The 23586-nt window shown below is 49.1% G+C and overlaps 1 protein-coding gene across 1 annotated transcript in view; it reads right to left on the reverse strand.

The window, feature by feature from the left end:
- The window catches only part of itpka (inositol-trisphosphate 3-kinase A), an 87127-nt gene that overhangs the window by 21058 nt on the left and 42483 nt on the right, over positions 1–23586 (reverse strand). Inside the window, exons 2-3 of the mRNA XM_038784035.1 lie at positions 10169–10268; positions 6772–6985 (exon numbers count right to left, since the gene is read on the reverse strand). Of these exons, the coding sequence (XP_038639963.1) occupies positions 6772–6985; positions 10169–10268 (314 nt within the window). The remainder of the gene's footprint in view (positions 1–6771; positions 6986–10168; positions 10269–23586) is intronic.

Consider the following 23586-nt stretch of genomic DNA (forward strand, 5'->3'; position numbering starts at 1 on the left):
TACAACATACACTGAGATAGCCCACACCGATCACTGCAACATACACTGATATAGCCCACACCGATCACTGCAACATACACCGATATAGCCCACACCGATCACTGCAACATATACTGATATAGCCCACACCGATCACTGCAACATACACCGATATAGCCCACATCGATCACTGCAACATACACTGATATAGCCCACACCGATCACTGCAACATATACTGATATAGCCCACACCGATCACTGCAACATACACCGATATAGCCCACACCGATCACTGCAACATATACTGATATAGCCCACACCGATCACTGCAACATACACCGATATAGCCCACACCGATCACTGCAACATACACTGATATAGCCCACACCGATCACTGCAACATACACCGATATAGCCCACACCGGTCACTGCAACATACACTGATATAGCCCACACCGATCACTGCAACATACACCGATATAGCCCACACCGATCACTGCAACATATACTGATATAGCCCACACCGATCACTGCAACATACACCGATATAGCCCACACTGATCACTGCAACATACGCTGATATAGCCCACACCGATCACTGCAACATATACTGATATAGCCCACACCGATCACTGCAACATACACCGATATAGCCCACACCGATCACTGCAACATACACCGATATAGCCCACACCGATCACTGCAACATACACCGATATAGCCCACACCGATCACTGCAACATACACTGATATAGCCCACACCGATCACTGCAACATACACTGAGATAGCCCACACCGATCACTGCAACATACACTGATATAGCCCACACCGATCACTGCAACATACACTGATATAGCCCACACCGATCACTGCAGCATACACTGATATAGTCCACACCGATCACTGTATTCTCGGGATTATCCTACACCCTCACTGAAATACTGTTGTATCCCACATTCCTCATTCTCTGATGAACCGAATATCATTAAATCTGCTCATTAACCCGTTGCTGCTTCTGGGACCTTGATTTGTGCTAATTGGGTGTTGCCATTCTGCCCATTACAACAGTCTATACTCATTAATTCATTGGCTGGCAAGTCTCTTTCGGCTGTCCTGAGATCATGAAAGGGGGGAGGATGTTGCATTTATACAGTGCCTCTCAAGACAAAAGGGTGTCCCAAAGCGCTTTACAGCCGATGGAAGTACTTTTGAGGAGCGGTCACCATTCTAATGTGGAAGGACAGCAGCAAATCTGTGCACAGCAAGCTCCCATTAACAGCAACGTGATACTGACAAGACAATCTGCCTTTGTAATGTTGGGGAGGGCTGAATATTGACAAGGACTCCAGAGACTCCATCACTCTTCTTCAGAATCTTGTCTGCGATCTTTTATGACCAACTTAGGGCGTAGACAGGGCCTCAGTTTAACCGCATCTGAAAGTCGGCACACCCTCAGCACTCCCTGAGTGCTGCAATAGAATGTGAGCCTGGATTTTAATGGTCAAGTTTCTGGAGTGGGACTTGACTCAGAGACGAGAGTCCAACACAGTTGACTCATGAAAAGTGTGATGACTATTTAAGTCCTTTATTTCTGGTATTTTCGCTGGGTTTAACAGTGGTTAGATTCTAAATGTCATCTCAATTGAGAGTGCTCTTACAACCCAATACCGGAAATCGGCCCTGCAGATCATAACAAGGAAGTTAAGGGAGTAGTTATACGAACATACAAATTGGCACAGGAGTAGGCCACTCGGCCCCTCGAGCCTATAAGATTGTGGCTGATCAGAATGTAACCTCAATCCCAAATTCCCCCAATAACCATTCATCTCTTTGCTTATCAAATGACTATCTCCCTCTGGTTGAAAAATATTCGAAGGCTGGGCGGAATGTTCCTGCCTCCTTAAAGTATTTTCCAGTGGGAGAGGAAGCCCGCCATTGGCTGGCGGCGGGATCTTATGGCACGATTGATGTCTACCGGTGGGGGGGGGGCATCATCAGCAAGACCCGCTGACGGGAAGGGCCAGAACACTTCATCCATCCTCCCCGCAGAGACCCCATCAAGACACCTCAGGATCTTATATGGAAGTCAGGCTCGGAGCACAGGTGGGCAATTCCGAGAATGTCAGTCCAGAACCGGAACAGAATGGTGAATGCGGTCCCTCTCAGGGCCTGGAAGAAGTAGGATTCAGGCCCACACAAAGGCCTTCCACATGAAGTAACAGATGAGGTCATGGAACAAACCATTTGTTCTCAGAATGATAAGCCGCGATGCGGTTGGGTTGTGAAAGAGTTCCCACCTCACTGAGGAGAGAGTTTTGAGGGATGTGGGATGAGGGATGTGGGACAGAACCGTCCTGGGCATGCTCAGGCAGGTTTGATGGTGGGACAGGAACCAAAATCTATATTGGGGCTGGTTTAGCACACTGGGCTAAATCGCTGGCTTTTGAAGCACACCAAGGCAGGCCAGCAGCATGGTTCAATTCCCGTACCAGCCTCGCCGGAATGTGGCGACTGGGGGCTTTTCACAGTAACTTCATTTGAAGCCTACTTGTGACAATAAGCAATTTTTATTTCATTTCATTTTTCATGATCTTGTCAAAGGTGGGGTGGTCTTGGTGTCAGCTACCCGCCCAGCAGCAGCTGGTGGCTAATTTTAAGCAACTAGGTCCCCACTTAGGGGCACATTGGTGATGTCCGTTAGAATCTTACTGGCTCAAGTCAAAGTGCAGAATGTGCCTGTAGGTGACCTCCCAGTAGCAGCAGCCAGGGGAGAGGGGACCATCTAGGTCTTCTTTAACTTTTCCCCCTCAAACCCGTGGAGCCACAGATACAAGAAGGCCACGGCCACGGCCACGAGTCACCCCCATGGAGAGGTTCTCCCTCTGCAATGATATTCTGGCAGTTCTGGTCACAGTTTACTCAGCCTTTTCTGAATTGCTCAGATGGTGCCTCCCATCTTGAGGCACCTCGCGGTCTCCCGCCTACATCAGCGAGGCCACTTTTTCTGATTGGAGCTGCCAGTCGCCTCGAGCCTCAGGTACGCCTATTTGTCCTCGTGTCTGGACAGCCTGCCTGCCACTTTTAACTGGACACGCTCCCGGAGGCAGCTGCTTAATTGGCCAACTCTCTTAAGACCTCGCAGGCGGGTGGCCCTCATGGGGCCAGGACCTGGAAATAGTCCCGTTCCTATTTGGAAAAAACCAAGGCAGTAAAGATCCAGTCCATGATGTCACTGGGACTCATTCTGTTCTGACCCAGGGCTCAGTCCCAGTTCTACTGCAATTGTTGTGGCAATGTAGCAATCTTAGCTCAGTTGGCCACATCCTCACCTCTGAGTCAAAGGTTCAAGCCTCACTCCAGGGGCTTGAGTGCATGATCCCGATTGACAGTGATTCTGCCAGTCTGGTAACATATTAAACTGAGGCCCTATCTGCCCTTTCAAATGCATGTAAAATCACTGATCGAAAAACAGCTGGGGAGATTTCCCGTTGCACTGGCCAGTATTTATCTCCTAACATCACACAAAACAAGCAGCACGATGGCACAGTGGTTAGCATTGCTTCCTACGGCGCTGAGGACCCGGGTTCGAATCCCGGCCCTGGGTCACTGTCCGTGTGGAGTTTGCACATTCTCCCCGTGTCTGCGTGGGTTTCGCCCCCACAACCCAAAAGATGTTCAGGATAGGTGGATTGGCCATGCTAAATTGCACCTTAATTGGAAAAAATAATTGGGTACTCTAAATTTTTTTTTAAAAATCACACAAAACAGATTAACTGTTGTTGTGCACATATTGACTGCTTCCTCCATTACAACAGTTCAGGTGTACATCACGGTCTTCAAAGCTAAAGATTTCCCAGCACATTGGAGAGAGAGCCCCTGCTTTTGTTGAAATAGATGCCACGGGAATTGCACGTGCCCAACTGCGATGGGTGACTGGCCGAGGTTCACCACCTCATCAAAAGGAAGCACCTTCAGTGGTGTAGTACTCCCTGGTGTCGCAGTCTCCCCCCCCCCCCCCCCCCCCCCCGCAAGGTGCCGCACTCCCCTCTGTGCCGCACTGGAGTGCCAGTCTGGATTATGGGCTCCAGCCTCTGGGGTGGGCCCAGGATCCCACAACCGCTGACTCGAGAGCCACTGAGTTGCTGGGTAAAGCTGAAAGTTGAGGCAGAGGTCCAGGTGAGTTGCTTCTCTCGCACACTTTGCACACAGTAGTGATCAGAGTTTGCTGAATCTTACATGTCAAATAAGCACTGGACACTTGTGCTTCCAAATATTCCACACGGGCCACCATGTTTATGAATGGGTTTCAGACGCTGGCCACGTGAATATCTCAGAAATCAGACTGTTGTCGCACTCTGCCTTGCACCATACTTACAACATAAAAATGTGAAACCTCAAAAATAACTATAACAGTGAGGCAAGGGGGGGACCAACAGCAGCAAACAAGCTCAATACGATTCTTGTGGTTTCCAAGCAGTGGAGTCCTAGAGGGGAAACACAGATCCGGTGTTGATAAAAATCTATATCGTTGTCAGCTACACTCCTCTTATCTCTGCTTGGTGAGCTAGCATTCTACAAATCAGCCAATCAGAGATTGGAAGCTGCAGTACAAAAAACAGCATTGCAGGCTGCCTGTGGTTCTGTGGGGGGGCGGGGGTGATCGCAGATTTAAGAAACTGAACCATTTGTGATTGCTTCTTCAGTCCATTTTGTTACAGTAGAACGAGGTGACTTGTAAATACACAGTCAGCTTCGAAACACACTGAAAACGTAAGTGATTGGCTGTAAATGGAAGCCTTGCTGATTGAATTGTGTGCTCTGGTATCGTTTGCAGCACAGTAAGTTACTTGAAATGAAATGAAAATCGCTTATTGTCACAAGTTGGCATCAAATGAAGTTACAGTGAAAAGACCTTAGTCGCCACATTCTGGCACCTGTTCGGGGAGGTTGGAACGGGAATTGAACCGTGCTGCTGGCCTGCTTTGGTCTGCTATCAAAGCCAGCGATTTCGCCTTGTGCTAAACCAGCCCCTAATAATAATAGCTTATTGTCACAAGTAGGCTTCAATGAAGCTACTGTGAAAAGCCCCTAGTCGCCACATTCCGGCGCCTGTTCAGGGAGGCTGGTACGGGAATTGAACCCACGTCGCTGCCTTGTTCTGCATTACAAGCTAGATGTTTAGCCCACTGTGCTACATCAGCCCGATAGTCATGTTACATCTTGCCCATATACAATTGCTGATAATTATATAGATCCCACTCCAGTTAGTCACCCTACCGGGCCCAGTCTAGATGGTCGTTGGTCTGTCCTAGTCCAGTGGTTCAAAGAACCAGAGAATTCCTACAGTGCAGAAGGGGGCCATTCAGCCCATCGAGTCTGCACAGATCCTCTGAAAGTGTATCTTACCTTGGTCCATTCCCCCGCCCGATGCCCGCAACCCCATAACTCCACCTGAGCTGTACATCTTTGGACACTAAGGGGCAATTTAGCATGGCCAGTGCACCTAACCTGCATATCTTTGGACAGTGGGAGGAAATCAGAGCACCCGGAGGAAACTCACGCAGATACGAGAAAACATACAAACTCCACAGAGTCACCCTGTCGCTGTGAGACAGCAGTACTAACCATTGTGCCGCCCACCGTTCACTAGGTGGTCCCAGTTCAACAACAATAACTTGCAACTTGCATTTATGTCGCACTTTTAACATAGTAAATCCCCCAAGATGCTTCACAGGCCCATAAACTGAGAGAGGGCCACATAAGGAAATTCATAGGACAGATGACCAAAAGTGTGGGGTAAGAGATAGGTTTTAAGGAATGTCCTAAATGACAAGAGTGAAGTAGAGAATCAAAAACAATTGAAGAGGTCTGCGTGGGTTTCGCCCCCACAACCCAAAAATGTGCAGAGTAGGTGGATTGGCCACGCTAAATTGCCCCTTAATTGGAAAAAATAATTGGCTAATCTAAATTAAAAAAAAAAAACATTTGAAGAGGAAAATCTAGAGCTTGGGTTCTTGGTTACTGAAGGCACGGCCACCAATGGTGGACAGGTGGCCAATGGGGAGGCTCAAGATCGAGGCCATAATTGGAGGAGCGCAGATATCCCGAGAGCTGTGGAGTCAGAGGAGGTGACAGAGATAGGAATGTGTCAGTCCACTGAGGAATTTGAAAACAATGTGGATCAGCGAACACTCGGCTGAATAGGAAACCTGACCTGGTACTAGATGACATAATAAAGCAGAGTTTCAGCCTGTTCATGTTATGGCAGGTGTCAGGTAGGAGACTGGCCAGGAGAGCACTGGGATAATCAATTTTCAATGGTCACTTCAGATGGTCTCTGCTGTGCTCCCAGTTTACCAGTTATCCTGCTGCATGTCAAGAATGATGGAGAATAAGCATACACGTTGGCCATTGCCCTTGCGAAGAAACAGAAATTGTGCCTGCACTATGAACCCTGACTTTTCACCCAAGTTTATTGATGAATAAAAACCTTGATGCTCAGTCTAACACAGAGTTCAGGGGTAGTCCTATCAGCAAAGTGGCTGTCATATTTTAACAGTCCCTACCCTACTGGGTTTGAGTAGGGTGATCATTGCTCGGCACAACATCGAGGGCCGAAGGGCCTGTTCTGTGCTGTACTGTTCTATGTTCTACCCTACAGTTCAGAAGCATTTATATGTCGGTAAAGTCCTCGGAAAGATAGTATATAACTGCTAGTTCCCTTCATGGCATGAGGTCGATTGCAGTTAATCAGAAATACCTATGCGGATGACACAGATATTGTCACCTACCTTATTCCCATTTTACAGTCCATGACACATGGACTGTCAAACTCAGCCAATAAATCATCCAGCTGAATGTACTGCTCTCCTTCTTCATCCGTAACGCCATGGTATTGGGGTACAAAGGGAGCCAGCGAATCCAGTTTTAATTGTTCAAAGCACATCTTCTCATTCTCACAGTACTTCTTCAGGATCTTCCCACCATTGCCTGCCTTGAAACTACCTAAGTGACAAACAGAACAAGGCGCTGTGTTAGCATTTGTGTGGCATTCTCAGGTGTCGAGGAGGAGTGCAAGAATACTCCAATCTTGCTTGTGATCCTCTCAAAGATCATTATCAGAACCTCCTCGTTTCCCCCAAAGAAGACATTACCCCCAACGTGATCCCTGACCAAATGGCCCCCTTTTATCATTCTTCATAATTTGTCCGTATTGCATGAAAGTTTGTTCTGTATTTCGCCTGGATGGCACTGGGGGAAAAAAAAGTTAAATTCTGGGACAGGTATCCCAGGCCAAGATTTGCTTTAACGCCCTTCCCACCTCTTTCGCAGATGGGATTTTCTGCTCCCGCCCAAGGCAGGTTTCCCAGTGGCACAGTCGATGAGCCACGCAAATGGCCACTGACCTCGGCGGGTCCAACAAATCCCACCAGTGACCAATAGTGTGCAGGGGGGTGGGGATTCCAGCCCTAGTGTAGGCTTGTGTTCCCTTGACGATAGAAGATTAAGGGATGGTCTAACTGAGGTGTTTAATAAGGTTAAAAGATTCAATAGGGTACATAGGGGAAAATATTTAAAAATCGAAATAACAAAAACACTGAGAGAAGGTTTAATTTTAACATCTCTGTGATTTTTATCTCCGATTGCTACCAGCAGTATCTTGGAGATTAATCTTTAATTCCTGGAGACTCTACAAAAAGGGAGAGTTGCCAACCTTGCATGCGAGTTAGCAATCACAAGAGTTGCCAACAATGTGGGTTTTTATAGACACAGGGCAGGATTCTCTGATCCTGAGGTTAAGTGTTGACGCCGTCATAAACGCCGTTGCGTTTCACGCCGGCGCCAACATGCCCCCAGGAGCAGCGATTTTGACCCGACAGGGGGCCAGCACGGCAGCTGGAGCGACCCACGCCACTCCAGCGGCCGATGCCGGCATCAGATGGGCGCCGTGGGTCTGTGCATACGCAGTTGGACCAGCAGCAAAGCGCGCATGCGCAGTGGCTTCCAACTCTACGCCGGCCGTGACACAACGTGGCGTAGGTGTACAGGGGCCGGCGCGGAGCAAAAGAAGTCCCGGCTCGCTGATCTGTAGGCCCCGATCGCGGGCCAGGCCACAGTGGAGCCCCACCCTACAAGGCCACCCCCGGATGGATGCACACCGAGATTCCGCCGGGTAAGACCACACGTGGACGGCGCCGGCGGGACTCGGATTTTTTGTGCGGCTGCTCGGCACATACGGGGCGGAGAATCGCCGGGGGGGCCACCTAGTGCAGCCTCCCGACCAGCACTGCGCCAATGCCGCTGATTCCCCCCTCTCCGGAGTCGGAGCTAGTCACGCAATTCGCACAATCCCGACGATTCTCCGGCCCGGCGTGGGCTGAGAGAATCCCGCCCAAGATTCCGTAAACCACCAGCAGGAGATGCCATGCTGGCCCCCCTGTAGGGGTCAGAATCGCTGCTCTTGAGGGCGTGATGGCGCCGGCTAACAAGGTTGAGCGGCACTTAAGCTGCACTTGCTCCTGTCAGCTTGCAACAATGGCACCAAGGAGATCAGCCCCAAGATTCAGGGACGCTGACCTGGGGAGGCTCGTGGACGCTGCGGAGGCCAGGAGAGTTGTCCTTTTCCCCCCGAGCGTCCCGGAGGGTGAGCCAGACAGGATGAGGTGACGGCAGCGTTAGCTCAGGTTGTGTGACCAGGAGGACTGGCCTCCAGTGCTGGAAAAATGTCAACGACCTACACCGGGCAGCACGAGTGAGTAGACACCAACGCCACCCACCGCCCCCCAAAGGAGCATCCACCCCCCCAACTCCCCAAGCGGCCCCCAACCTGCACATCTTTGGACTGTGAGAAGAAACCAGAGAACCCAGAGGAAATTCATGTAGACATGGGTAGAAAGTGCAAACGCCACACAAACAGCCACCCAAGGCCGGAATCGAACACTGGGTCTCTGGCACTGTGATGCAGCAGTGCTAACCACTGAGCCACCGTAAAGCACTGTAGGGTCTCCTAACTTGGTGAAAACCGCCAGATGAATGAAAGTTCATTCTTTGATTACAACAGAAATGTATTTCTTTAATTACAATAGCAAATTCAAAGGGGGCAATGAGACAACTGTCATTCTCAAATGAAAGTTACTTCTGGATTAACATGGGTGAGATGGTGGTGTAGTGGTAATGATTAGTAATTGAGAGTCCCGGATTAATGCCCTGGGGTATGGGTTCGAACTCTACAGTGACAGTGATGTACCATCAATTCGACTCAAGACACATTTAGGATCCGAACTGTGGCTTTAATCAGCTAGTTGTTAGCCCGGTGGTCGACTACAGAGAATGGCCGACTGCCGGGAACTTTGGGGCAGCATGGTAGCATGGTGGTTAGCATAAATGCTTCACAGCTCCAGGGTCCCAGGTTCGGTTCCCGGCTGGGTCACTGTCTGTGCGGAGTCTGCACATCCTCCCCGTGTGTGCGTGGGTTTCCTCCGGGCGCTCCGGTTTCCTCCCACAGTCCAAAGATGTGCGGGTTAGGTGGATTGGCCAGGCTAAATTGCCCGTAGTGTCCTTAAAAGTAAGGTTAAGGGGGGAGGGTTGTTGGGTTATGGGTATAGGGTGGATACGTGGGTTTGAGTAGGGTGATCATTGCTCGGCACAACATCGAGGGCCGAAGGGCCTGTTCTGTGCTGTACTGTTCTATGTTCTATGTTCTAACTCTGGGTACTTATACCCCGCCTCGGAGGTGGGGCCTACTTGCCTCTCGACCAATTGGAGAGCAGGCACATGACTAGTCCCAACCAATCGGACGAGAGGCACATAAACAGCCAGAGCCAATGGGAAGCCAGTGCTCTGCACCAATGGCAGTGCTCATATCCATACCACCACAGGCAGCTCGCAAAATTCAAATGCAATTCAGTGAAAGCTAGTCTCAGTAGTGGTGATCATAGTACTATCATTGATTGTCACAAAAACCCATCTGGTTCACATATGCCCCATTTAGGAAAGAAAAACCTGCCGTCCTTACCTAGTCGGGCCTCCATGTGACTCTAGACCATACCAATGTGGTTGACTCTGAAATGGCCATGCAAGCCACTTGGTTGAAGGACAATTATGGAAGGGTAACAAATACAAATGCCAGTGATGTAAATGTCCACATCCCATGAAAGAATGAATCTGAAAACAAATGAGGTCAGTTACCTGAATGACCAGCCAGTTGAATCCATGAATATTGTTTCTTGAAGGAGACCACAAAAGGTGAGCAGCGCACTATTGTTTTAGCTTTCCGCCAGGGTTTATGCTGCAAGAACAAAGATGAGAGAAATTGAGACCTCTTCTCTTTCAGAGATCTCAGTATGGTTAGACAAAAGCACCATGCACATAGCATTGTATGTCGGATATGTGAACACGAGGAACAAAATGAGGAAAGAGGGATGGAAGAGACAGACAATGGATGACATGCAGTCTACAGCTCATGATGTCCTTCCATTCATCACAACAGACAACTTTAACATAGGTTCGAAAGGGACAATGCTGGAAAATCTCAGCAAGTCTGGCAGCATCTGTAGGGAGAGAAAAGAGCTAATGTTTCGAGTCCGATGCCTCTTTGTCAGCAGCTTTGACGAAGAGTCATTGGACTCGAAACGTTAGCTCTTTTCTCTCCCTACAGATGCTGCCAGACTTGCTGAGATTTTCCAGCATTGTCCCTTTCGTTTCAGATTCCAGCATCCGCAGTAATTTGCTTTTAACATAGGTTCGCCAGCCTGATTCCTGGGAATGAAGGGGGTTGTCTGATGAAGAAAGGTTGAGCAGGTTGGGCCTATAATGGAGTTTAGAAGGATGAGAGGTGATCTTTTTGAAATATATACATTTCTGAGGGGGCTCAGCAGGTTAGACGCCTGAGAAACTGTTTCCCCTTGCGGAGGGATCGAGAACTAGGAGCACAGTTTCAGAATAAGGGGTCCCCATTTAAGATGGAGATGAGGAGGATGTTCTTCTCTGAGGGTTGCTAGTCTTTGGAATTCTCTACCACAGCAAACAGGGGAGACTGAGTCATGGAAATCTCCATGGCTGAGATAGAGAGATTCCTGAACTAGTCAACGGTTATGGGGAGCAGGCAGGAAAGTGGAGTCAAAGCCAAAATCAGATAAATGTGTGGCAGTAAATGTTTATAGGAAGAAGAGGGAGGTTATTTTTTAACTTATTAAAGATTATTAACTTATTAAAGATGTGTGGGTTAGACTTCCTGTGGCGGCACATAGGTGGAAGCCGCATGTTGGGTGGCTCCTGCTCGAGGCTCTGGTTTTTGGAGTTTAATGTCTGGTGCCAGGGACAGTGTTTGGATAAGCTGGTGAAGGAAGACATAAGGAAGGTGGGGAATGTCGAAGACCCAGAAAAGGGTAGTTTAGGGCAGCATGTTAGCACAGTGGTTAGCACAATTGCTTCACAGATCCAGGTTCGATTCCCAGCTTGGGTCACTGTCTGTGCAGAGTCTGCACGTTCTCCCCGAGTGTGCGTGGGTTTCCTCCGGGTGCTCCGGTTTCCTCCCACAGTCCAAAGATGTGCAGGTTAGGTGGATTGGCCATGCTAAATTGCCCTTAGTGTCCAAAATTGCCCTTAGTGTTGGGTGGGGTTACTGGGTTATGGGGATAGGGTGGAGGCGTGGGCTTGGGAAGGGTGCTCTTTCCAAGAGCCGGTGCAGATTCGATGGGCCAAATGGCCTCCTTCTGCACTGTGACATCTATGATCCTCTGCTATGAGGTAGCAGAGGGTATGAGAATATTGGGCTTCGGGGTTATGGTGCTTTTTCTGGAGCGTAGTCTTTGCACACTGGATATGTTTGAGTGTCTTTGTTTTCCAGGGATTAGATCATGGAGGAGGGGACTATGAGGACGAGGCGCTGGGCAGGGCCTCCACACCAGCAAGCGAAGGTTGGCTAGTGAATGGGATTGTGGTGGGGGGAGGGGCCGCGACCATTCGAACCTGGCCGAACAGGTTTCAATGGGCCTGGGAGGTGTGAAAGATGGGGGGATGGGATCGATACCGGGAGAGGTGTTTTCAAGAGGAAGTAAATGGGGGGATTCTGTGAGGGGGGGGGGGGTGTTTGACGGCAACGAAGGGACGGGACACGCCAGGCCTGAAGGGCAGGGCTTGGGGCTATGACAATGGCTTATTGGAGGGACAAGGGGGGAGATTGTGACGGGGCATTAGCGGGGAGGTTGGTGGCACTGGCGAGTGTATATGGCCCCAACTGCAGGGTTGTGAACAGGGTGTTGGGTTCCATCCTGGAATATGGTGCCAGAGCCGGAGATGGATAGGTCTCAGCCGCACTCGCTGGCCCAGTCGTGGGAGGGCAGGCGGTGGCTGGACCCATGAGAGAGATGGGAGGAGTTGTCTCCTGGATGTTCCTGCACCCAAGGGAGAGGGAGTATTCGTTTTTCTCCCCGGTACATAAAGTGTACTCGAGAATAGACATTTTTATGGTGGGGCAGGCATTATTGGCCGGGGTCAAAGGGTCAGAGTATTCAGCGAGAGTGATTTCGGACCATGCGTCGCATTGGTTGGATGTGGTTCTGGAGAAGGAGATGGCTCAGAGGCCAGGGTGGAGAATGGACGTGGGGCTGTTAACGGACCGGAGCTTTTGTGATAAGATTGGGAAGGTGATTGAGGAATATGTGGGGTTTAATTGCACAGGGGACGTTTCGCAGTCGGTGGTTTGGGAAGCTCTGAACGCAATAGTAAGGGGGGAGGTGATCTCGTATGAGGCTAAGGTGGACAAGGTGCGCCAAAAATTGATAGAGGAGATGCAGTAGGTGGATAGGAGGTATGCAGGGGACCCAGACCTGCCAATTTTGGCCAAGAGAAAGGAGCTTCAGGTGAAGTTCGACCAGTTGTCCAAAAGGAAAGTGATGCGCCAGCTGAAAAGGGCGAGGGGACGGTCTATGAACACGGGGAAAAGGCAGTGCATATGTTGGCCAGCCAGCTCTGGAGCGAGGCGGCGGCAAGGGAGATAGTTCAGGAGTGGCATAAGACAAGGAAGCTGGTAGTGCTCCCGGAGTAGGTCAATAAAGTTTTTGAAGAATTCTAGAAGAAGCTGTATAGGTCAGAACCACCGGGAGAGGAGCAAGAGGTGATGGAGTTCCTGGACGAGTTGGAGTACCCGAGGTTGGGGGAAAAGAGGACAGTGCAGGGTTGCAGGGTCCAGTAGGGGAACAGGAGGCAATTGGGAGGATGCAGTAAGGGAAGGCGGCAGGATTAGACCGGTTCACAGTGGAATACTATAAGAAGTTTAAGGATAAGTTGGCGCCGCTGATGGTGGGAGTGTTTGAAGATATGATAGGTAGGGAGGGTCTTGCCACAGACGTTGGGGCAGGCTTTGATCTCTCTGCTGTGAAACAAGGATAAGGACCTGGTGGAGTGTGGGTCATATAGGCCCATATCCCGATTGAATGTAGATGCCAAGATATTGACAAGGGTTCTAGCGGCAAGGTTGGAGGCATGTCTCCCAAAGGTGATAGGAGAGGATCAGTCAGGGTTTGTGAAGGGAAAGCAGTTTTTGAATGTGAGAAGGTTGTTAAATGTGATCATGTCCTCAGTGGAGGGAAAGGAAATGAAGGCTGGACGCAGAGAAGGCATTTGATCAGGTCGAGTGGGGTTATTTGTTGGCGGTATTGAAAAGATTTGGATTCTGGCTGAGGTTCACAGCGTGGGTATGGCTGCTGTAAAAGGGACTGAGGGCGAGGGTTTGCACTAATAATTTGAATTTGGGTACTTTGCTCTGCAAGGCAAGGGTTTTCTTATGTTCCCTCTGCTGTTTGCACTGGCTATAAAGCCTTTGGTCATCACGCTAAGGGGCTTGAGGTTGTGCAAAGGGATAGTTGGGGAGGGGTTGGAGCATAGGGTGTCCTTGTATGCTGACCATCTGTTACTGTACATGTTGGAGTCGATGGGGAGTATAACGGGGCTGCTCAAAAGATTTGGGTCGCTCTCGGGGTATGAATTGAACGTGGGCAAGAGCGGGTATTTTGTGGTCTCCCAGCTGGGAGTGGAGGTAGGGGTGGGGGGGCTGCCATTTTGTCTGGTGGCAACCCATTTTCGGTTCTTGGGGTGCAGGTAGCTCGGGACTGGGGTGCGGTCCAAAAGGTATAATTTTACTAATTTGCTGGGGAGGGTGAAGGTCGGTTTGGCAAGCTGGGACAACCTCCTTCTGTCGTTGGCGGACCGGGTGCAGGCAGTTCAAATGAATGTGCTCCTGCGATTTTTGTTGATATTTCAGTGCCTGCTGGTCTTTCTACCAAACTCCTTCAAGGAGGTGGACAAATTGATCTCCTTGTTTATCTGGGTCGGGGGGGGGGGAAGGTGGCTAGGATTAGGAGGGTGATCTTGCAAAGAGGGCTACAAGTGGGGGCTAAGCCTCCCAAACTTACTGTACTATTACTGGAGAGTGAATGTGGAGAAGGTGCGGACTGGGTTTAGCACGGGGTCGGGGGGGGGGGGGGTTGTCCCGATGGGGGAGGGCTCATGTAGGGGATTGAGGTTGCGATTTCTGGCAACGGCGCTGCTCCCGGTGGCACCAGGTAAGTACTCGGTGACTCTGATGGTGGCCACGTTGAAGATCTGCAGACAGTTTGGGCAACATTTTAAGCTGAGGGAATCATAGAATTTACAGTGCAGAAGGAGGCCATTCGGTCCATCGAGTCTGCACCGGCTCTTGTAAAGAGCACCCTACCCAAGGTCAACACCTCCACCCTATCCCCATAACCCAGTAACCCCACCCAACACTAAGGACAATTTTGGACACTAAGGGCAATTTATCATGGCCAATCCACCTAACCTGCACATCTTTGTGAATGGTCAAGGGGGATGCCAATTAGGGGGCATCGTGGGTTCGAGCCAGGGAGGTTGGATGTGAGGTTTCGGAGATGGGATGAGAGGGGGATTAAGGAAAGAGAAGTATGGGTTGGTGCAGAGAGAAGGGTTTAGATACCTGCAGGTTCGAGGTTTTGCAGGGATGGTTTTCACGACCTTCCCGATAGCGCCGGCCTCCTCAATATTGGCGTTGGTACTATCAGCGGGGGTGTTGGAGAATCGGCAATTTACAGGAGGATCCTGGAGGAGGATACGGTGTCCATGGAGGGGGTTAAAGTGAAGTGGGAGGAAGAGCTGGGGGCAGGGGTGCTGCAAACGGTGCATGGTTGGGGCTGAGACAATTGAAGGTAGCATATAGGGCACACCTCACAAAATCAAAGATGAGCTGGCTGTTTGAGGGAGTGGAGGACGTCTGTGAGTGATGTGGGAGAGGCCGCACAAATCATCTTCATATGTTTTGGTCCTGCCTGAAGCTTGAAATGTATTGGCAGCAGGTATTTGGCATGATCTCAGGGGTTGTGCATTTGGATGTGGAGCTTGGTCCCCTCGAAGACACCTCCGGGGTATCGGACCGGCCCGGATTGCAGGCAGGTGCAGGGGCAGACGCTTTAGCCTTCGCCTTGCTGATCACTCATAGACGGGTCTTGTTGGGGTGGAGGTCAGCTTCTCCACACTGCCTCAGTGTGGCGGGTGGACCTGCTGAGCTTTTGACCCTGGAGAAGGTGCATTTTGAGTTGAGGAGGGTGAAGGATGCGTTCTACAATTCTTGGGGTTTGTTCATCATGCAGTCGGGAGTTGATTGCCATTAAATGCTGAGCGGGGGATTGTTTTGTTTTCGTTCTATGAGTCTAGGTTTAAAGTTTTATGTCATTGAGATTGTTCTGTTTTTGTTTTCTTTCTCTGGATGGCAAAAAAGATGAAAATATGGCGAATAAAAATATATTTTTTTAAAAGTTGTGAGAGTTAGGTGGATTGGCCATGCTAAATTGTCCCTTAGTGTCGAAGCTGTGTGGGTTAGGTGGGGTTATGGGCTAACAGGGATGGGACGTGGGAATGGGCCTAGGTAGGGTGCTCTTTCAGCGGGTCAATGCAGACTCGATGGGCTGAATGGCCTCCTTCTGCACTGCAGAATTTCTATGGTTCTATTCTGTGGTTGTATTCTACTTGGACGGTGCAAGTTGAGGCAGTGTCGAGGAATAAAGGGATCTCAGGGATACATGAATCACCAACAGTTGTACCATAGGTTAGCAAAGCCATAAAATAAAAATCAAACCCAATACTAGGCTTTGAGGGATGAAAGTGAAAAGTAGGGAGGTTATACTGAATCTCCATTGAACCTTGGTAGGACCACATTTGGAGTCGTTCTCCGGCCGGCGATTAGGGAAGCAAAGGCAAGGGTGCCGGCCCCCTTCCCCATACGTAGTTCTGGCTGATCCGCTACCCCCAAAGACTGCCACTCAGGCACTGCTCCACCCTCACCCCCACAACCTTGGACATTGCCTCGATGTCCAGAAGCCGTAGGCCTGGGGCAGTCCCAGACATGTGGGCATGGATGGCTGGGCCTCCCTGGCATAGTTCACATTTGTCCTCCACCTCCGGGAAGAACCTGCTCATTTGGGTTCTTGACTGGTATGCTCTGGGCACCACCTTCAGCTGCATGAGGCTTAGGAGGAGATGGAGTTGGCCCTGCACAGTGCATCGCTCCAGATACCCAACCCTATTTGCGTCCCTAGCTCTTACTCCCATTTTTCCCATGTCTCGTCAAGTGGGGCGCATGTCCTTTCTAAGAGTTGTCCGTACAGGTCCCCACAGTTTCCTTTCCCCAGGCTGTCCATGTCCAGTAACTCTTCCAGCATGGTGCTTCTTGAGGTTCGTGGGTATGCTGTTGTCTCTGCAGATGTCAGGGTTTGCTCCAGTTTGGTACTTCCAGTCTTTCCGTCAGTTCCTCTAAGTCGCTAGGCTGTCCCCCGTGTAAAAGTCTCTAACCATTAGTATCACCCCGTCCTGTCACCACCTCTTAGGGTCCAGCATGGCTGGTGGAAACCTGTGGTTGCTGCAGATGGGGGATATGATGGACATTTCGATCAGACCAAAGTGCTGCCTCATCTGGTTCCAAGCTCTCATGGTAGTTACCACCACTGGGCTTGTTGAGTGTTTTGCTGGCGGGGATGGGAACACTGCCATGGCGAGGGTCGTTCCTGTACCGGGGGACTCCTCCATCCTCACCCATTCAGTGCCTGGGTCCTTCACGCATCCTATCACTCTTTCCACCGTGGCTGCCCGGTGGTAGTATTGCAAGTTCAGGAGGGCAAGGCCTCCCATGTTTCTTCTTCTTTGCAGTACTGTTTTGGGGATTCTTGGATTCCTCCCCCACCCCAAAACACAAACGGCATAATCATCTTGTCAACTGAATGAAAAAAAGCCTTGGGGATGTTGATTGGTATGGATCTGAACAGGGCGAGGAACCTGGACAACACGTTCATCTTGATCGTCTGCACCCTCCATGCCAGGGAAAGCGGGAGTGCATCCCATCTCTGTAGGTCCTTTACAACTTCCTCCACCAGACCGGTCAGGTTTCACCTGTAATCGTTGTCAATGTTCAGAAAGTGTTGGAATGGATTGGTTGGTGAAATATAAATAAGTGGAAGCTATGTTGCAGCTTTTTAATGCTCTGGTTAGGCCGCATTAGAGCACTGTCCATTTCTGGTCACTGCATCTTAAGAGGAAGTTGTTTTTCTAGTTCTTTTTTTAATGTTTTTATTGAGAAAAAATTTTCAATATAGCACTGTAAATCATATTACACAACAAATACAATTCCAGACTTAATCCCCCGCCCCAAAAAAGAAAAACAACTGAAACAAAACCTGAAATAAAACAAATACCCCCCCCCCAACATCTGACGGTGACCAGCTCCCTGAAATAGGAAATGACAGACCATCTCGAGTAGAACCCTTCTGCTGACCCCCTCGTGATTTTCTTGACCTTTTCTAAGTACAAAAGCTCCATAAGGTCACTCACCAGGATGAAGCACTGGGTGGAACCGGAGTCCTCCACCCAAACGGAACTCACCTTCGGACTATTAGCGAGGTAAAGACAAGAACATCCGCCTTCACCCCCTTCTGCAGCTCCAGTGAGTCCGAGACCCCAAAGACAGCCACTAATGGACAAGACTCCAACTCAATCCCAAGAATCTCTGACATGATGCTGAGGAAGGTGACCCAATAGCTTACAGGTTTAGGACAAGACCAGAACATATGCATATGATTCGTCGGACCCCGTGAACAACGCTCGTACCTATCCTCTACTCCCAGATAAAGCCCACTCAGCTGCCCTCAGATGTACCTTATGCACCACCTTGAGCTGAATCAAGCTGAGCGTAGCACATGAGGATGTGGAGCTGACCCTGTGAGGAGCCTGATTCCACACCTCCCCATCAACAACCTGACCCAGCTCCCTCTCCCACTTCCCTTTACCTCATTCAATGGAGCTTGCTCTGTCATACAGGCCGACTGTAAATGTCCGATCTCTTCCCCTCCCCAAGCTCAACCAGTGAAAGAACTCTATCTATCAATGAGGGTGAGGGTGCCAAGGGGAAGGAAGGACTCTCCTTACGCCAAAAGTTACGTACCTGTCAATACCAAAACAGATTGGCCCTCGGGAGCTGGAATTTACCCAACCACTTCTCAAAACCAGCGACCTTTCCTTCTATAACCATGTCCCCGTTTTGGAAACCGCAGTGATTCACATCAGGGCCGGGATTCTCCCCTATCTGGCGGGGCGGGGGTCCCGGCGGGATGAAGTGGCGTGAACCACTCCGGACCTTTAGGGGCCAAGCCTTAACCTTGAGGGGCTAGGCCTGCGCTGGAGTGGTTGCCACCAGGCGACCCAGCTCCCGGCCTCTCCTCAAGATCTGGGCAGCTAGCTTCCAAAGTCTCTGCTCCAGCACTGATGCCATCAATTTCACCAATCGCCAAATGTAATTTGCAAAGGATAGAAAAGCAATATACAGCTGATGCTGGAAATCTGAAATAAACAGAGAAAGTGCTGGAAATACTCAGCAGGTCTGGCAGCATCTGTGGAGGGAGCAACAGAACTAATGTTCTGAGTCAAATCAGATTCCTCTTCAAAAGAGACACTCCTTAAGAAGATATGTTCGACTCGAAGGGTTAACTGTTTCCCTCTCCACAGATGCTGCCACTGCTGTGTATTTCAGCACTTTCTGTATCTACAAAGGATACATTCCCAAAATAATGTAGAGGGATATTAGAGGGAAATTATGTTTAAGATTTTGTCTGAAATTCCCCTCCAGACTATTTTATAATCAACCAGATAATGCCACTGTAACAATCAGACTGTTACAGAAAATTGATGTGTTTAATGTTTCTGTGCAAGTGGTCTCTAAGTTCATACTGATTCCCAAATTAAACCAGAACGCAGCATGTTTAAATGCAGCTGCATTAGCGGTTTAGCAAAGTTAGTCAAACACTCAGGCAGTAGGCGCAGTAGATGCTCACTATGTGCCCGCGCTTCTCGTGCCACCTGAGGCTTGAGCTGTCAGTTTGTTTTTCTGTTACAACTTCCTCCAGACATTTTAAATGCAAATACTGTGGTAGCTCAGTTGCTGAGCCCCACAAATGTCACTCCATTCAAATCAGGAACTCGCTGTACGAGTACTTCAGAACTAAACAGAAAAGGTCATATGTGTTTTAATTGTGAAACAGCCACCTTCTTTGCTACACGTGTGTAACCAACAGCTCTCCTGGGTCATGGTTTGACTAGCCTCTAAAAAAGCCAAACAGGCATTTTTATTGCACGGCACTGTACAAACAGATGCAATACTTGCAACCTCGCAATATGTAATGATAAAGGTGGCCATCAAGCTGCATAATGAGAAGCCCAAGTCAAGTAAATCTACAGGAAGAAACACCATGCAGTTAGACAATAAACAATCCTTACTGTGTTGAATAAACACCAACTCCATATGGATCAACAGTAAACAATCCTTGTTACGTTGAATAAACACAAACTCCATATGGTTAAACAATAAATAATCCCCACGATGCTGAATAATCACCAACTCCGCACAGAAAAACAGTAACTAATTCTGAATAAACACAAACTCCATGTGGTTAAATAGTAAACAATTCTTACTGAGATCAAAGCAAACGACTGCGAATGCTGAAATCAACAAAAACAGAAAATACTGGCCAACCTCAGCAGGTCTGACAGCATCTGTGGAGAGTAAAGGGAGATTTATACTGTAGTGGGGGGTGCGTGGAACAGTGGGACTGGACAGAGGGCCACCGATAGGGGGATAGACAAAGTTGTCATGGACAAAAAAGACAAAAGGGAATGTAAATGGTGGTGATAATGACTGAGAAGGGTGCTGATAGTGGCACATTAAGAGATCAGAATGTGTTAATGGCGGAACATAGGTGAGCATTATGTCAAGGGACAACTTGGAACAGGGAACTACAGTAGCGGGCCCGTTGCATCTCAAACTGTTTGGCGCCTGGCGCAGTTCTCGTTTTCTGTCTCTTCCGCTATTCACCAGCCTCATTTCGCTCGGGCGAGAGTGCAAAGATGTCGGAGAATCGCACCCTGTGTCGGTGGTGGAGGAGGGAATGTTGAAGTTAGTGAATGGGTGCCAATTAAGCAGACTGTTTTGTTGAACCTCATGAACTTTAAGCAAGGGTCTGAGGCTCTTCAAAGAGTGTGTTCTGACAGAAACTGATGTCAAGCCAAAGAAACAGGCTGTACGACAATTAACCAAAAACTTTGTCAAAGATCTAAAGAGCATCTTGGAGAAGATATAGAGAGGCTTGTGATACTTGACTTTATGCTGGTGCAAATTTTATATTTGTCTTTTCCTTGGAACATGTGTCTTGCGCTACGTCCTTGAAGGTTCCTGATCGATGTTTTGCGAAGAAGAACCGTGATAAATCATAGAGAATCCTCGTTTCACAATGGCAGTCGGAGTGGGCTGGGGTGGTGCCAGCTTGCAATGGCGGTGTTGCTGGTGAGTGTGCTTCCACCTCGGCGCTGCCATGTGCATCGGGATGATGGCTGCCAGTGAGAATGTTGTTCTGGATGAAGGTCTCTGCTCTGTGGTGCAAGTCTTTCAAGCTCACTTTGAAGATTTGCGAGGTATCCTTGGGAAAATGGTGGCGGCACATGAGGGGGTTCTAGCATTTGGAAGACCACTTTCCCTAGCAAGGGCCATTTTTGAGTCATTTACATCCTGCTGCATGATGTGTGGTTCATCCTGACAGGTTCGGGAGGGAGGGGCTGGGCAAGGTGGTCCTGGCGAGAAGTGGGAGGCAAGTTACCAATTGAGTTTGAAAATGGCTGCCATGCTTTGACAATTTTGATTTGGAGGCTGGTTGCATGAGGTTCAATGGAGCACAGAGTATCCAATCTTAAAGGCCTGGGGGTCGACTGAGCTCCCACACCACTGGCCCAATATTATTCCATCCTCGATGCTCACCATGAGAGGTTGGAGGCCACTGAGAGGGTTGAGTCCCGCCCCCCCCCCCGGGGCCAAGGCTGTGGACAGCTTGGGCATTGGAGCCGTGGCATGATGGAAGTGAAGATGTTTTGTTCAATGGAATCCTTGAGAGACCATCAGGAGTGTTCACTGATCCCGTCATCGTTTCGGCCTTTTCGAGCAACATAGATGGTGTCATTACCCTGCAATTCTTCTACAGTTCTGGATGTTACTCCTTGTGATTATGCTTTTGATTATTTATTATTGTATTTTCTCCTGAAAGGGCTTGCGAGATGCGAGCACGAGCATGAGAGTCGCCTATTATCCTCATCTAAAAATCATATTGAGTCGATTATGTGAAATGCGGTCCGAGCAGTTTTATACTCCTTTTTGTCATTATGTGTTATACTCCTTCTGGTTAAGGGAGGGGTGTGTTTTTTTTTTGACACACCTTATCTCATTTATATTGAAGATGAGTGGAGCCAGAGTGGCGTGATTGATGGGTGGATAGTGGGGGTGGAGTTGGGATGATAGGGTTTAGTTAAGTTCTCACGGACATTGAGGATAGCCCCCCAGTTAGAGCTAACCGTATCGGGATTTTTTTTTTTGAATTTAAGAATTTGAAGCTGTCTCCTTCGATGGCCTGGGCAGGTTACGTGTGCTGAGGAGGACCAAGTTTCTTCTGATTCTTCCTTGCGTTTGGAGCTTTTTCTCTGGGTCTTTTTTTTTAAAGAGCTGTTAGAATGGGAGGAACTGAGTGTTGGTGCACGTTGAGGCAGGATTGGCTAATCCTTGGTTAGTCTGTTGAAGAAAGAGCTTGTTCGCCATGGTTTTGTGTTGTCAGTCAGTGATGGGGTCACCTGGATGTGGTTGCGGAAGTGCAGGTCCACCTGGGCTGTCGGTGTTGGGGTGTACTAAAGCTCCTGGGGGTATTAATTCCTGTATGTTCGGAGGTGCTGGGCGAGGCCAGGTCCGGTGCTGTGGTTGGTATCTTGTTGCCTCCAGGAGCTTGGGATGTCCCTTCTCAAACAAACCTATTAGGGTCATCCTGAGGGGCTGGGTTTTGCTTCTTTGGTGTACCGGGGCCTGAGGTTGAGCTGAGTCCTATATTTTGGTTGATATCCTGTTGCGCCCCTACCCTCCTAATTGTTGTGACGCTTTCTTGGTTGAATGAGCAACCTGTTGACTTCTTCATTAATGGGTGATGGGCGTGTGTTGGGGGAATATGGGTTGGGTCCCAATCCCTTGCTATCCTGTGGTTTACCTCTGGTACCTCTAACTCTTCTTCCCTCTGGTACCTCTAACTCTTCTTCCCTGAATTTTTTCAACCCCAAAGGTGTTGATCATATTCTGAACAGGTTGTTGCCGGTCCTCTCTGTACAAATATATGAAAAGATGTTGGTTCTGGACCGGGCCCGAGACTGGGGTTATGTTGCTTTGTGAGATATATGTAACTCCCATTTAGAACTGAGAATTTTGCGTATATTCTTTGTTTGTTTTGTAAAAGTCGGGATAAAGAATCTGTGATTGGCTCCTGCATGGGAGGCTCCTGCATGGGAGCAGACAGGGTTGTATCCGAGGAGAAGACACTGTGGTGTGTCATTGGTGTCTTTGATACTGCTAGAGTTGAGGAAGACATATATTGGTGTGCACCCGAGCATGATGTGGAAAATTAATCCTGAAAGCTTGCGGTAATTGTGAGCAGATGCATCGTGGGAGGGTGGGCACCATTTTACCATGTTTTCATGGCTTCATCCGGTTTCTCCCATCGTCTCTGGTGGGGCCTCTGGTTATGTCAAATGATTGTAGTGAGCCCGTTATAACATTGTTCGCCTGTCCCCCCTCTGTATTCATGCATGTTGAGCCTTTCTTTTCCTGCTAGGTATTTATTTAGCAATTTTGTAGCATTGTTTGAAAATATGTAAAAACCTTAAACATAATTAAACAAAATGTTCTTTTGTATGCATAAAAATTTCCTCGAAAATATTTCATTGAGGCATTTATAATTTAAACAATTTTTGAACATCAGCTTTCAACAAGAACAAAACATGAGAACCAACCCCCCCCCCCCCCCCCCCCGTTAGAAACCCAAGCCAACATGGCTTAAACAAACAGGGCCACCTTCCCCAGCCCCCTTTCTACTGGTTCTCCCCGCCCTTACTTGCGCCCCCCCCCCCCCCCCCGCCCCCCCTCCCCTACCCCACTGACAGTCTAATTTTTCTTGAAGAAGTCGATGAACGGCTGCCACCTCTGGGCAAACCCC

Source organism: Scyliorhinus canicula, chromosome 2 (assembly GCF_902713615.1).
Source record: "Scyliorhinus canicula chromosome 2, sScyCan1.1, whole genome shotgun sequence".
In the NCBI taxonomy this organism is placed as follows: domain Eukaryota; kingdom Metazoa; phylum Chordata; class Chondrichthyes; order Carcharhiniformes; family Scyliorhinidae; genus Scyliorhinus; species Scyliorhinus canicula.